The sequence below is a fragment of the Prionailurus bengalensis genome, chromosome E2 (assembly GCF_016509475.1).
Source record: "Prionailurus bengalensis isolate Pbe53 chromosome E2, Fcat_Pben_1.1_paternal_pri, whole genome shotgun sequence".
NCBI classification, from domain to species: Eukaryota; Metazoa; Chordata; class Mammalia; order Carnivora; family Felidae; genus Prionailurus; species Prionailurus bengalensis.
This window is the reverse complement of record NC_057352.1, coordinates 12,815,588-12,832,179: the sequence shown is the minus strand read 5'-3', so window position 1 is coordinate 12,832,179 and position 16,592 is coordinate 12,815,588. Positions and strand designations below refer to the sequence as shown.

At 39.9% G+C, this 16,592-nt stretch overlaps 1 protein-coding gene and 2 pseudogenes across 1 annotated transcript; 2 read left to right on the top strand and 1 right to left on the bottom strand.

Annotated features, from left to right (window-relative positions):
• Positions 1-596: 596 nt before the first annotated feature.
• Positions 597-1,505, top strand: LOC122495164 (vomeronasal type-1 receptor 1-like). Its single transcript, XM_043600943.1, has one exon. It carries the CDS (start codon positions 597-599, stop codon positions 1,503-1,505), a length of 909 nt encoding a protein of 302 aa, XP_043456878.1.
• Positions 1,506-4,598: 3,093 nt separating this feature from the next.
• Positions 4,599-5,340, top strand: LOC122495284 (annotated as a pseudogene).
• Positions 5,341-13,476: 8,136 nt separating this feature from the next.
• Positions 13,477-13,860, bottom strand: LOC122495283 (annotated as a pseudogene).
• Between the last annotated feature and the right edge of the window lie 2,732 nt (positions 13,861-16,592).

Here is a 16,592-nt window from a genome sequence, read left to right as displayed (position 1 = left end):
GAGAGACAGAGCATGAACGGGGGAGGCTCAGAGAGAGGGAGACACAGAATCTGAAGCAGGCTACAGGCTCTGAGCTGTCAACACATAGCCAACGCAGGGCTCGAACTCATGGACCGTGAGATCATGACCTGAGCCAAAGTCGGATGCTTCACCGACTGAGCACCCAGGCGTCCCAGCATTTTCTAATTTTTAAAAAGAAACAAAAACTTTCAGATCATGTAAAAGTTGGCAGAGAATCTGAAATATTTAATCTACAGAGTGGGAAAAGGAAGTGAAATATTGGGACCATAAACTTACCATTTCCTACCCTTGTGTAGCCTATGTTTAGAAAACTGTCATTCATAAATGTGCATCCACATACCCTAAATGAAATGCTAGCAAATCATATACTCTTGGAAGAGAACTAGATTCCTCTTTCAGAGTAGTTCGACTCAGTATTTGTATATCCAATAATATGAAGTAGGATTTTGCAAAGAGGAGTAAAGGTGAAATTTGTTAATAATGAATTTGCCATGCTAAGGAAAATAATGCACATATTATTTCTCTCTAGATCATCTGGCTTTGAATAAAACAAGCTCCTTCTGGGCATTGACATTATGGCTTCTTGTGAGTTTGTAGTGGGGATTCTCTTTCTCTTCCAGACTGGAACTGGGCTCCTAGGGAATTCCTTACTCCTTTATTTCTATTTGTTGACTTTGTTCACTAAACACACTAAGAGACCTACAGACCTAATTCTCAACCATTTGGCCTTAGCTAACTTTCTGATCCTTTTCTCTAGGGGAATCCCTCAGACACTGGCTGCTTTTTGTTTGGACAATTTCCTGGGAGAAGCTATGTGTAAGATTGTCTTTTATACTCACAGGGTGGCCCGAGGGGTTTCTCTCTGCGCCACCTGCCTTTTGAGTGGCTTCCAGGCTATTACTATTAGTCTTAACAATCCCAGGTGGGCAGAACTCAAACTGAGAGCTCCTAAGTTTGTTCAACCCTCCTGTTGCCTCTGTTGGATTCTTCATCTCCTGATAAATATTGTTGTGCCAGTGAAAGTGACTCACCCAGGGAATACTAGAAACATTACAAAAAGGGATTTTGGACCGTGTTCTGTCAAAGGGTCCAATTCATTCATAAGCTCACTCTGTGCATTCCTGTTTACCTTCCTTGATATTTTGTGTTTGGGACCCATGGGTTGGGCCAGTGTCTCCATAGTGCTCTTCCTGCAAAGACATAAGCAGAGAGTCCAATACCTTCACCACACCAGTCTCTCTCCCAGAGCCTCCCGAGAGACCACTGCCACTTTTACTGTCCTGCTTCTAGTGAGCTTGTTTGTTTCCTTTTACTTTCTGTCCTCTATCTTATCACTCTATATGACTTGCTTTGTCAACCCAAGCCTGCAGCTGGTGAACATCGATACGTTCCTTTCTGCTTGTTTTCCAGCTTCCAGCCCCTATGTGCTCATCAGCCATGAAATTAAAGTCTTCGTCAGTTGTAAAACAAAAATCTCCAAATAGTCCGTTTACAAACAGCTACCCTTCATTCCACAATTTTTTTGAATACAAAATATTCGCAACTGTGAGTCTAACTGTGGACTCATTTAAAATATATCCTGGTTATGTTTCAATGTGAGATTTGTCTCGTGATTTAATTTTCTAAATGCATTTAGTTTCTTGTTGAATATTGCCTTCCCATGTAGCAAAATATGTTCTATTCTCTGCAGAAACTTCATAACCCAAGAAAAATGGGCTCACTAATATTGACACTTGGCTTCACCCTAATGACATGGCAGGACCTATATAATAACCTTAATAGGAGACCCACTGGATACTCTTTGTGCCCTACCACACATGATCTGAATTTGCTTTTAAAGGCCTCATCCTTTAATATGAATCAGCCAAAGGCCAGCAGCCATTTGAAGAAACATTCTACCTTGATAGAAAAACACAGGGATGGGGGGGTGGGGTGGGGGGGAAGTAACATGGAAAAAACAAAGCATATTAAGGAAGTAGAATAAAGTCCTGCAATTTGTAAGTAATATCATTGATGAGATATGAAATTCCACTGCATGCATGAGGCAAGGATAGGATGCTATTAAAATGAATGACAGAAGACTAAAATGAACTTTTGGGAATCAGGACCATGACAGAAGAAAGTACTCAGGCAGAGGGGTTGGAAGGTAATATGAAGCAACCTCTAGGAAATTGGAAGAAGGGGAAAGTACACTGGAAACATTAGAAAAACAGCAAAACTTTACTGGATGAATAATAGATAGCGCTTGGAGAAAGAAGTGTAAATGTGGAGAGGAGAATAACATCAAAGAAATTCTACAAGATGGTTTGTCACATCCATTAACAGACTAATGAGGCCTATTTGTTTAATGGGAAATGGATCAAAATAAGCCCATATCTAAATTTTAAAATATTGGAGAGACTAACATTCTATAGTTCCATCCATGGCATTGCAAGTGGCAAGATTTCATTCTTTTTTATGGCTGAGTAATATTCCATTGTATGTATTTCACTTATGTGGAATTTAAGAAACAAATGAATATTGGGGGGAAATAGAGGCAAAGCAAGAAACAGACTTGTAACTATAGAGAACAAATTGATGGTTTGCTTGGGGGGGCAGTGGGCTGGGGATGGGTTAAATGGGGGATGGGTATTAAGGAGGGCACTTGTGATGAACACTGGGTATTATATATGAGTGATGAATCACTAGCTTCTACACCTCAAACTAATGTTGCACTGTATGTGAACTCACTGGAATTTGAATAAAAACTTGGATGAGAAAAAAGTATTGGAGAGAAATAACAACTTCCTAAAGATTCTGGAGAGCAAACAACTGGTCATATCCAAAGGGAGGAAAATCAAAATGGCCTCAGGTTTCTAAAGAGCAACATTGAAAACTGGGATGTGATGGAACAATGCTGTCAAACTTCTGAGATAATGATTTACAAACTCAAATTGGATACCTGTCAAACTAAATTAAAAAAAATTTTTTTTAACGTTTATTTAGTATTGAGAGACAGAGAGAGACAGAGCATGAGCGTGGGAGGAGCAGAAGGAGGGGGAGACACAGAATCCAAAGCAGGCTCCAGGCTCTGAGCTGCCAGCACAGAGCCCATTGCGGGGCTTGAACTCATGAGCCGTGAGATCATGACCTGGGCTAAAGTCAGATGCTTAACCAACTGAGCCACCCAGGTGCCCCTCAAACTAAATTTTTTTAATGTTTATTTTTTAGAGAGAGAGAGCACAAGCAGGGGAAGGTCAGAGAGAGAGAGAGAGAGACAGAATTCGAACCAGGCTCCAGGCTCTGAGCTGTCAAACCGAGAGATTATGATCTGGGTTGAAGTCCTACACTCAGCCGACTGAGCCACCCAAGCGCCCTGGATGCCTGTCAAACTAAACTCAGGGATGATTTAAAATAAAGGTGTCTTCAGGGGCGCCTGGGTGGCGCAGTCGGTTAAGCGTCCGACTTTGGCTTAGGTCATGATCTCACGGTCCGTGAGTTCGAGCCCCGTGTCGGGCTCTGTACTGACAGCTCAGAGCCTGGTCAGATTCTGTGTCTCCCTCTCTCTCTCTCTGACCCTTCCCTGTTCATGCTCTGTCTCTCTTGGTCTCAAAAATAAATAAATGTTAGAATTTTTTTTTAATTTCTAAAAAAGATAAAGGTATTTTCAGGAAGGCAAGGTCTCAAACTATTCTATTAATGCTTTCCCAGGAATTACTGAAGGCCAAACTCTGTAAAGAAAGTAAGTGAAAAAGGGGGCGCCTGGGTGGCTTAGTGGGTTAAGCGTCTGACCTCGGCTCGGGTCATGATCTCGTGGTGTGTGGGTTCAAGCCTCTCATAGGGCTCTGTGCTGACAGCTCAGAGCCTGGAGCCTGCTTCAGATTCTGTGTCTCCCTCTCTCTCTCTGTCTCTCCCCCACTCATGCTCTGTGTCTCTGTCTCTCAAAAAGAAATAAACATTAAACAATTAAAAAAAAAAGAAAGTAAGGGAAAAAGAAGAAAATATGGATCCCTAGAAACTGGAGCTTCAACGATATGAGATAATGAGATCTGTTCAGTGGTAGAGAAAGGAAAGCCTAGGTTGACAGCTGTATAGCCAGTCTAGAAATTACATAGTCCAGTTGGTGGCAGAGGAATGTACTAAAGAAGAAAATTAAACTGATAGAATTCCTGATGGGTTCTACTGAAAATTTGGGAATGAATAAAGAGTTTGTACACGGAGAAGCCAAGTATATTAAAACACATGAATTCTAATTTGGGGAAGTTAAAATTGGTATGAGAATACAAATTTAACATGAAACCTCACATAGCTCAGCGGTTAATAGTCGTAATGTATAAACACTGATGATTTATTTGATCAAAATAGATGTATTTAAGCTAGTGTGGAGGGTTTGTTTGCTTTTCCGTCAAATGAATCTCTAAATGACACACTGGCAAATATTGTGGAAATATATTAGGTATGCCCGACTCCCAGGGGCAGTCCTGTGAGTGGGATCAGGAGTTCCCTGTCTCCCTCTCCACTTCCAGCGGGAAGTCGCTAAGGACTAACACCTTTTCATCAGATTTCCTCTGATTTACCCTGAAGTGTATGTGAGAAGGATGTGCATTGCCAAGAGATGTGGAATTAGGTTCCAGACTCCAGCTATTATCTTCCTCTATGAGAATGAGATAAAGGGGGAAAGTTGCCAACGTGTCATGCTAGTCTGAAACTTTTCAAAGTGTTCAGATTGCAACAGAACTGCTGAACAATTACAGAATAATCCATGACACAAGGGTTACCTGGAACAAGTGTCCCTGGGGCAGCTAGAGAAGTTATTCCGTTTTTTCAAGGTCACTTGTGGGGGCAAAGTCTGGCAAAAAAAAAAAAAAAAAAAAAGTGGAACAAATTCAATGGGAAACAACCCTTGATCCTGAGGAAGACTTGAACAAAGTAGATGGCAAGAGACTTGCCAAAGAAAGAGAATCATGGGGCACCTGCGTGGCTCAGTTGGTTAAATATCCGACTTCGGCTCAGGTCATTGTCTCGTGGTTCATGAGTTTGAGCCCCACATCTGTGCTGACAGCCCAGAGCCTGGAGCCTGCTTCAGATTCTGTGTCTCCCTCTCTCTCTGCCCCTCCCCTGCTCGTGTTCTGTCTCTCTCTCTCAAAAATAACTAAACATGTGAAAACAAACAAAGAAAGAAAGAGCATCATATATGAGCTTTCTGAGAAAAACTAGAAGGATGATCCAAATTTTGTTTATGACATTGAAGTCGAGTTCCCACAGGATGAACAACTGCAGTCTTGTGGCTGGGACACAGAGTAAGCTGATGAATTCTGCTATATAAAAACCTCAAAATAATATATATTGGGCTGGCAGAAAATCTATGTTTATACAAAAAGTGTATGAACGCGGTTCTAGCAAAATCCATTAAAGAACACTAAATGAACGTGTTGGGTCATGTTTGGATTGACCATGTTACTTTTCAAAACTGGGACATGTAGAGTATCTACTACTTAGATGCATGAGGAAAATAAGGAAAACAAAATATAGGAATCTGCATTTAAGGAGCTTACAATCTTGGGATGAGCACTAGGTGTTGTATGGAAACCAATTTGACAATGAATTATATTTAATAAAAAAAGGAGCTTACAATCTAATTGCAAGATAAGTAAAAAACTTGTGAAAAGCTAATTAACAGTATTAGGCAGAAAAAATATTACAGCCACATGCTCTTTAAAGATTAAAGAGGGTCACAATATTCAAAGATATAATGTCAGAGAATGACCTAGATTGTAAGGAAGTCATGAAGTAGCAATGGAATAACATTAGCACTTAAATCTAAATCACAATCTTCCTGACCCACCAATCAGATGTGGACTCCAGAGTCCATTCAAAGATTAGTGTTTCCTTACCTGGTTGTAGATAACATTGTAATTGGGGCATTCTCTGTCTCCTACTTGTGTGTTACCCATAGATACTGCATTTTTCCTCTTATCCCATGTTTGATCTGGGTTTTTTAGTTGTGTTGTTGTTACATTTTGCATTTGTTTGTTGAGGATGTGTTAACCAATTCAGAATAAAAGAAACCAGGGGTCCTTTAAAAAAAAAAAAAAAGATTGAAGAGGGTCAGATTACCATAGGATAGGACAGTCAGGGAAGACTTTGTCCTTTAGTGGTGAGATCGGACTTTGCCTTGTGCTTGAAATGGTAGTATTTGGATAGAAGTTTATATAGAATTCCAGGTGAAGGAAACTGGGAGGGGAAAAAAAAGGCGGGGGGAGGAAGGTAGTGGTAAGGAGATAGGGATTAGGATATTTTATTTGAGGAACAGTAAGCAAATTACGGTTTGATAAGGTTGGAGGGCATATATGGTTACCAGGGGATTATTCTGTATGCATTATGTCTTTATATGTATTTAGCTCTGTTTGTTATGTAGGTTCCTCATCTATTTGTTATGTATTTAACTCTGGAGTAGAAGAATGCCCTGCAGTTGCAAGTGGGGGTCATTTGATGGACAACAGGGGAAATCTGTGCCCCTGGGATCAGGAAATATATGCTAAAGACTTTCTGAAACCCTGAAGCTCTTCCCATACATAGAGGTTTGCTTGTAAAATGGGAAATCTACCCATAATAAATGAACATAATAAAGGCCAGTTTAGGCCTGTTCTTGAGTTTGGACCTACAAAGAGAACATCTTTGTTGAACAAGGTTTATGTGTACAAATACATCTTTTGTCATATTAGAATACTGTGTAATTGGCAGAAATTCTGTTTTCTGCAAGGAAATTAAAACTCATTAAATAAATGTTTAAACATTTTTTTTTAAAGAAATATACTAGGTAATATGGAGAATGGTAAAAGATGGGATCAGAAAAGTGACGGGGGCAGATCATGAAGGAGATTATAAGCTATACAGGCCATGCTTAAGAGTTTGTCATTTGGCTTTCGTTGTGTGAAAGCCTTTTTTTTGAATAGTTACTTCATTCTGTTAACTGTTATACAGCTGGGCTATGGGAACTGAGTATTTTGTACTGATAACGCGATCCTGACTTCCGTCAAACTCAGCCATCTCTGATTTCCCATCCTGCGTGCCCATTTTTGTCATCCGTTATCTACAATGCTTTCTGGAAGCTGATGCAAAGTTCAAATACTGGAATCTGTATTTACCCTACCAATTTAAAGTATAAAGAAATTTAAGAAAATAAACACAGGCTTACAAAATCATCGAATGTACTAGAGAAAAGAGATCTAGACAGGACTTTCAGGAAGTAAAAGATGGCCAAACTGGAAATTTTATTTCTGCAGTAGATTTCTGTCACAGACAGGAGGGTGGGATGTCATGAGGGTACCACCGGAACTGTCATGTTCAAGACCCAACACCATAGCTAAATCTGGGCATTAGAAGCCTTTGCCACTGACACCTCATCGGACTTTCAACATTTTAATAGCTAATAATTGGGGATATAACCTTCTGTAAATAAGATCATTATCTCCACAACCTTGCCTGACAGAGCAATCAGCAGGAAAATAGCATGCCTCACTTCTATCTTCCAAACATCAGCCAAGTGTTAAGAGAACTTAAATTTTATTTGGATTTAAAGAAAAATGTAAGACAATTTTTAAAACCTAGTCCACTCCCACTAACCTAGCCAAAAAGGAACTGGTGAGTTTACATTTTTTAGCATTACAGCTTCCTCAGTTCAGGAAGGCACACTGAGAACACAGTGGATTGATCCTGAGGGCCAATTTACATCCATCAACATAATCGAGAAAAGATTAATCTAGAAACCAAAGCATGAACATTACAAAGTCTGTTAATATAATTCACCGTATCAATTCTGAAAGTAAAAATTCAGATGTTACTCTCTCTAGAGTCTTTTTTTAAATTCCAGTATAGTTAAACGTACAACGGTATATTAGTCTCATGTGTACAATATAGTGATTCAATAAATCCATACAACTCAGTGTTCATTATGGTAAGTGTACTCTTTAATCTGTCTCATTTATTTCACCCAGCCCCCCACCCCCCTCCCCTCTGGCAATCATCAGTTTGTTTTCTATAGCTGAGTCTGTTTTTTGGTTTGCTTTTTTTCTTTGTGTTGTTTCTTAAATTTCCCAGGCAAGTGAGATCATATGGTATCCGTCTTTCTCTGACTGACTTATTTCACTTGACATCCATCCATGTCATTGGAAATGGCAAGGTTCCACGGTTTTTATGGCTAAGTAATATTTCTATGTATATAGATACCACCTCTTCTTTATCCATTTATCTATCCATGGAAACTTGGGTTGCTTCTGTAATTTGGCTATTGTAAATAATTAATAAACATAGTGGTGCAAATGTCTTGTTGAAATGGTGTTTTAATATTCCTTTTTAAATGTTTATTCATTTGAGAGAGAGAGAGAGAGAGAGAGAGAGAGAGAGAGAGAGAAAGTGAGCAGGGGAGGCCAGGGAGTGAGGGAGACACAGAACTCAAAGCAGGCTCCAGGCTTTGCGTTGTCAGCACAGAGCCCAACGCGGGGCTCAAACTTACAAACTGAGAGAACATGACCTGAACCGAAGTTGGACGCTTCACCGACTGAGCCACCCAGGTACCGCAATATCTTTGGATAAATACCCAGTAGTGGAATACTGGATTGTATGACATTTCTATTTTTAATTTTTTGAGGAACCTCCATACTGGTTTCCACAGAGGTTGCACCAGTTTGCATTCCCACCAACATTGCACGAAAGTTCCTTTTTCTCTACATCCTCACCTGCACTTGTTTCTTGTATTTTTTATTTTAGCTATTCTGACAGGTGTGAGGTGATATCTCCTTGTGGTTTTGATTTGCATTCTCTGATGATTAGTGATGTTGAGCATCTTTTCATGTTTCTTTTGACCATCTGTATGTCTGCTTTGGAGAAATGTCTGTTCATGTCTTCTGCCCACATTTTAATTGGATTATTTGTTCTTTTGGTATTGAGTTGTATAAGTTCTTTTTTCCTTTCACCGATTTTTAAAAAATTTTAAATTTATTTATTTAAATTCAAGTTAGTTAACATACAGTGTAGTATTTTTTTAATGTTTATTTATTATTGAGAGAGAGAGAGCACGAACAGGGGAGGGGCAGAGAAGGGGGAGACACAGAATTCGAAGCAGGCTCCAGGCTCTGAGCTGTTAGCACAGAGCCCAACGTGGGGCTCGAACTCACAACCTGTGAGATCATGACCTGAGCCAAAGTTGGACATTAACCGACTGAGCCACCCAGGCACCCCAACATACAGTGTAGTATTGATTTCAGGAGTAGAGCCCAGTGATTCGTCACTTACATATAACACCCAGTGCTCATCCCAACAAGTACCCTCCTTAATGCCCATCACCCATTTAGCTCATCCCCCCCCCACCTCCCCTCTAGCCACCCTGTTTGTTTTCTGTATTTAAGCATCTCATGGTTTTCCTCCATCTCTGTTTTTATCTTATTTTTCCTTCTCTTCCCCATGTTCATCTGCTGTGTTTTTTAAAATCCATGTGAATGAAATCATATGATATTTGGCTTTCTCTAACTTATTTCGCTTAGCCTAATACCCTCCAGTTCATCCACATTGTTGCAAATGGCAAGATTTCATTCTTTTTGATCACCAAGTAGTATACCATTGTTATTGTATAATTATATTATATTTGTTATATATATATAACATAGATATTATTGTATAACATGTTATTGTATAATTATATTATATATTATATAATTATATATTATATATATGTGTGTGTATATATGATATATTATAACATGTTATTGTATAATTATATATTATATAATTATATACTATATATGTGTGTGTGTGTATATATATATATATATATATGTATGTATATACATAATTTGAGGCCTCTTATTTGGTAGGGAGGCCTACCACTCATGCATCCTGTGTTCTGACTCTTCAGAGGGCTGCCCATTTCTGTCTAGCTTCATCCACAGCACTTACAGAACCAGCATAGCTTGAATACCTGAGGGCTGCTGAGAACAACAAAAAAAAAACAGGTGGGGAACAGCTTGCTGAAGTCAGTATGCTTTGGTTTGATCAGGAGAAAGAGCATAACCTGAGACTTCTCCCTTGGAAGGGAGGGAGAAAGGTGGAGCATGCACCCAGCTCCATGCAATCCAGAAGGCTGTCTGAGGGACAGGTATCTGTTTTACCTGACAAGGGCACAGATGGGGAGTCAGCATACTTGGGATGCCTCCTGGCCATTGAGAACAAGGGAGAGAGGAAAGCTTGTTTCTATAGAATGAGACAACTTGCAGTCCCACAAACCTATACCAGAGGTAGTAAGAGATTACATACTTCTATAAAAGAAACCGGCAAACCTAACTGAGAAATTGTACACACAGTCCCAGAGAAGTTGCACCCCTCCTAAAAAAGGTCTCAGAGTCTTCCAGAATCTCTTACCAGGCTTATCGGTAAGGGTCTTCTCCTAAATGAAGCCAGTCCATAAAGACTGGAGAAAGTGGTTGTCTTTTGAAATGCATGGATCTTAACACAAAGTTATGATACATATAAAGAAATAAGCATGGCCTAAACACAGGAGCAAAATAACCCCCCAGAAGTTGGTCTTAAAGAAATGCAGTTATGTGACTAACTTAAAAATAATTCAAAATAACCATCATAAAGATGCTTTACATGCTCAAGAAAATGATGCATGAACAAAATAGGAACACCAACAAAGAGACAGAAATTATAAAAAAAAGAATCAAAAAGAAATTTTAGGACAAAAGAATATAATAACTGAGCTGAAAAATTTACTAGAAGGGTTCAACAGCTGACTTGATCAAGCAGAATAATCAATGAATTCAAAGATAGATCAATTAAAATTATACACTCAGAGAAATAAAAAGAAAAATGAAAAAAAAAGTGAAGAAAGCCTAAGGACTTATGGAATGACATAAAGTGGACCAATATATGCATTATGGGAGTCCCAGAGAAGAAAGGAAAGAGAAGGGGGCAGAAAGCTTATTTAAAGAAATAATGGCTAAAAACTTCCCAAGTTGGGCAAAAGAAATGGATATCAGAATCAAGAAGCTCTGTAGACTTCAACTAGGATGAATCCAAAGAAATCCACACTTTATAGTTGAGTCTTGAACAATGTGGGAATTGGGGGCACTGACTCCATCTTTTCAACATGCAGTCAAAAGAAATTCCATGTATAACTTTTGACTTCCTTTAACCTTAATAGCCTACTGTTGACCAGAAGCATTACTGATAACATAAATAGTGACTAACATATATGTTGTATGTTATCTGTATTATATACTGTATTCTTACAATGAAGTAAACTAGAGAAAAGAAAATGTTATTAGGAAAATTATAAGGAAGAGAAAATACATGTACAGTACTGTACTGCATTTGTAAAAAAAAAAAAAAAAATCTGTGTGTAAGTTGACCTGTACAGTTCAAGCCCATGTTGTTCAAGAGTCGACTATATAATCAAATTGTCAAAAGTCAAAGACAAAGAGTATTTTGAAAACAGCAAGAGACAAGCAGCTTGTCATGTATATGGGAAACCCCATAAGGCTCTCAGCAGATGCCTTGCAGGCCAGAAGGGAGTGGGATAATATATTCAACATGCTGAAAGAAAAAAAACATGCCAACCAAGAACTTATATATCTGGCAAAACCATCCTTCACAAATGAAGGAGATGCAGAGACTTTCCCAGAAAAGCAAAAGCTGAGGGAGTTTATCACCACTAGACCTGCCTTACAAGGAATGCTAAAGAGAGTCCTTCAAGTTGAAATGAAAGGATGCTAAATAGTAACATAAAAGCATACGAGGGGTTCCTGGTTTGGCTCAGCTGGTGGAGCATGCAACTCTTGATCTCTACATCATGAGTTCAAGCCCCACGTTGGGCATAGATTACTTAAAAAAAAAAAAAGCATATGAGGGGTGCCTGGCTGGCTCAGTTGGAAGAACTTGCAACTCTTGATTTCAGGGTCCTGAGTTCGAGCCCCACATTGGGTGTAGAGATTGCTTAATAAATAAAACTTTAAAAAAGCCGTATGAAAGTATAAAGCTCACTGGTAAGTACACAGACAAATACAGCATACTATAAAACTGTGATGGTGGTGCAGAAATCGCTGTATGGTTTAGAAGTTAAAAGAAGTATAAAAAAGCTGCAACTATTAAAATATGTTAATGGATGCACAATATAAAAAGACACAATGTATGACATCAATAACAAGGTGAGGGGAGAAAGGTGAAAGTGTTGAGTATTTCTTTGCAAGTGAAATTAGGCAGTTGTTAGTTTAATACAGATAGCTATTTAAAAATTTTTTAAGTGTTTATTTATTTTGGGGAGACAGAGAGACACAGCACAAGCGGGGGAGAGGCAGAGTGAGAGGGAGACACAGAATCTGAAGCAGGCTCCAGGCTCTGAGCTGTCAGCACAGAGCCCAACGCGGGGCTCAAACTCACAAACCGTGAGATCATGACCTGAGCCAAAGTCAGATGTTCAACCAACTGAGCCACCCAGGCGCCCCAGACAAAATAGATTTTAAGTCAACAAATGAAGGCCATAAAATATAAGGTGAAAAACACCTGAAAGCCTACTAGCTTGTGATAATAATTATTATTTTTTAACTATCTTTTAACACACATATGTAAATAACAGTGGTGTAGGTATGCCTTTTACACTTTTAATGGGAATTTCTTTTTACACAGGTTATGTATTAGTTTCTCCTCTGTACATACCTTCACAAGTTCCCACAGTCCCCTTGGGTAGAACATGTTAAAAATCGGGGGTACATATCCCCCTCCCAACACACACAGTTGCATTCAATTCCTATACCAAAAAAGTTTTAAAATTTCATCACGAATAAACAAATATTTACAACTAATGAGGAATATATCAAAGTAACAGTATACAATTATGTAATATAATCCAGTTTAAGAAATACAATACATAAAATAATTGTGCTTTGTTTTCTTGTAAGAACAACTCAGCAAAATAAAATTCCAGTTTATTGTTGGAAAACACTGTTTCACACACACTTCAAACAGGACAAACAATAAATAAACAGCAACTTCATAGACAAAAAAGGGGGAAAAAGAAATTTCATCTTGGCCCTTTTTCATTAAAATTTTTAAAGTTTATTTATTTTGAGAGAGAGACAGAGAGGCTGCATGGGGGAGGGGCAGAGAGAGAGAGAGAGAGAGAGAGAGAGAGACTACCAAGCAGGCGCAGGGAAGCATCTCACCAACTGTAAGATCATGACCTGAACCCAAATCAAGAGCGGGAGGCTTGACCCACTGAGCCTCTCAGGCGCTGGTAAGTTTTGATTCTTTTCTCCTCCCTTGTTGCAGATTCCCACTGTGGTTCTGGGGGGCTGGCAGAGCAAGAGGTCATCTGTGGGTGGCGCTCCCCACGATGGGACTCTCCACTCAAAGATGACCCTCTTTACATTTTCAGACTGGACGTGGGGGATGAAGAGGTCCTGGTGGCATTTTTTGTCGTTGTTTATCAAGTTTAACTTTCCCTTTTTCACTGTCTAGTCATCATCATCGATCTTCCGCTTCTTGGTGTCCACATCAGCATCCTCACCATCTTCCGCTGCCCGTGTGTCCGTAGCTGCCTTGGCCTCATCATCTTCCTCTCCATCCTCTTTCCTCACCTCGGCCCTCCACCTCCTTTCCCTCCTCCCCTTCTTTGTCTTCCTCATCTACCTCATTGTCGGCTTCCTGCTCCTGATTTTCCTCATTAGTGTTCCCATCAGCGGGTGCAGCTCTTCCCTTCTCCACCTCCTCCACAACTTCCTTCTTCTTCTGTAAGTCCTTGGTGGTGATATCGGAGCTGGGGTCCACGGCTGTGCCTGAAATGATGGAGCATGCCAATGGCCCCATGCAGCAGATTCAAAAGCAAGCGAGAGTTGGAGGACCATCATGGAGCAGGCATGCGCCCGAGGTGGGAGAGCGGGTTACCCGAACAATGCAAAGATGGCTTTTCAGAGCAGCCCATGGGGCCATGAAATAGCTTTGAATCCCTTTAAAAACTACCTTTTCATCTTTCCTCCTCTCTGAACTTACCACATTCCTGAATTTTATTCACCATGCCCTTGTTTTCCATTATCTTCCACTTAAGCACAAAATATCAGTGTTTTTCTTCCTTTTTAAAATTAAAATTTTTTTTAACATTTATTTATTTTTGAGACAGAGAGAGACAGAGCATGAACGGGGGGAGGCCCAGAGAGAGAGGGAGACACAGAATCTGAAGCAGGCTCCAGGCTCTGAGCTGTCAGCACAGAGCCAGATGCGGGGCTCGAACTCACGGACCGTGAGATCATGACCTGAGCGAAGTCAGACGCTCAACCGACTAAGCCACCCAGGCGCCCCTCCTTTTTAAAATTTTATGAATGAAACATCCTGCAGATATATTTCTATGGCTCAATGCTCATGTTATGATAGATTCAGTAACTTTCACTGCTATGTACTATTCCGATGTAAAGGTACTCCAGACCTAATTGTTCACCCTACTTTTGATGGGTGTGTTTCATGTCTAGATTTGTTACTGCAATATTAATGAGAGCAATGCTATTGTGTTTGATGACAGGGAAAGCATTTTAAGAATTTGTGGCTGTGATTAAGGCACTTAGGGGGAAGCAAAAGACGGACTTTGGGAAGAGAAACAACAACAACAAAAAAGGTCAAACAAACAAACGTTTTTCTCCCCAGGAACATTGAGGAGTTTCTTCTGAAATTGTGTTAGAAAAGGAATTTTATCTTCTTCCCTAACAGTATAACCATCAGCTCTTTATCTTTGTTTCTATCTACTATTTGATATCTGAAGGAAAAGTGTCAGAAATGTCAGAAGAAATACAAATATTTAGGTTCAAAATTGCCAACTGCAACAGAGGAATCAGGCACTGTTTAGGAAGTGGTTTTTGTAGACTCAGGATATAACAAAATGTAATTACCACTTTTTGAAATAAGACAAGTAGTGTTCTGATGGACTAATTATGTAGTCTCAAACAGGTTCCTTGCCTTGCATGACCTATAAACTAGTACATCTGATTCCCTAATTCTGGGCTCTGTTCTAATCTACCTGCGTTCACAAGGAGGAAATTATTTCCTTAGTCTAGGGCTTTCAAAGTTATCTGGTTAAGTACCCTTAACATCACAGAAGAATGGAAACCTACAGCAGCCACTCTATGACTGGATATTACTTTGATTTCTTCTTGCTTTTAAAACGTTATGCCAATTTGCATTCTTTCCCATAAAGCATCATTGATTCATTATAAAATATCTAAATTATTTGGCGGATAAATTGTAAATATTTTTCTGCATCTTAAATTTGATGCTCCAAGAAGATGTAATTGTACCACTCTTAGAGATAATGAAACTGTGGAAATAATGAAATTCACTATCCTAACAGTCACAATTTTCCAGGTACATACAGCGATTGGCAGTCAGATCATCAAACTAACACATACTAGGCCACACAACACTGCACTGTTTTTCGATCTCAGCTGGACAGTGATCCACTTTCATAATCACCATAGTATGCAAAAGAAAAGCCTATTAAAAAAAACCTCACAAATACTAAATTGTCCTCGGTTACTGACATTAACACACAATGTCCCAGATCTCATCTCTCAGTCCTACAGGGACCTTTGCACATGATCACAGTATCAATTCACGACCACGTATTGTTGCTTTTCTCTTGAAAAAATATATAATCTCTAACAGAAACCACCTTACACGTAAGGAAACAAGGATTCACACCAGCAGAAACTATCCCATTGAGAGGCCTGAGAAAATTGAAACTTAAAAGCTTAAGTTATGGGAAACTGAAACCTAACCAAGCTTAACCAGCTTGTTCCGCTTCTGTACAATTGCTTGGCATGCCCATGTATTCCTGATCAATCATTATTGCCTGGCACATCCGTATATTCTTGATCAACCATTGTTACTTGGCACATCCGTGTACTCCTGATCAATCATTGTTGCTTGGCACATCCGTGTATTCCTGATCAATCACTGTGATACCTGTACCCCCGGTTGTGGTCTGACCTAAAGGCAGGAACCAATCGAATACTGTTAAGTGTCCAACTTTAAACACCAACCAATCGCAGCTCTGTAACTGTGGAAAATTCCTGATTTCCCCATGACTTGTTTGTACCTGTCTATAAAAGGGGTGTAAAAACCTCTCTCAGGGCCTCTTGGCGACACCGGCAACGGGGGCGCAGAGGTCCAGGTTCGAACCTGCAATAAATGACCCTTGCTGCTTAGCTTTGACTCTGGACTCTGGTGGTTCGTTTTTGGGGGTCTCTTAGACTCTGGGCGTTTCACCATGAATATAAACAACTCCACACGAGGTCCTAGTCACTGAACTGGACCCACAAACTCAGAGCCACACGTATCCCTCTGTTCAACCCGCCAGACCCTACTCGAGGCCCTCGTAAACCAGGTAAGCCCGTGGCCTCGCTCAGGGTTATTCCCACGGACCTTACTTGCGATGTTGCCGCCCATTGAAGCGTAAGTCCCTGGTCATATCCCCCCACGCCCCTCTCCGCCAACGCTCCCCTTCCAATCTCTAACACTCTCAGAATGCATTCCTCAGCCTTCCTTGAAAACCA

Bases quoted from the DNA above. Each gene is read 5' to 3' on its own strand.
- LOC122495164 (XM_043600943.1), top strand. From the start codon at position 597: ATGGCTTCTTGTGAGTTTGTAGTGGGGATTCTCTTTCTCTTCCAGACT.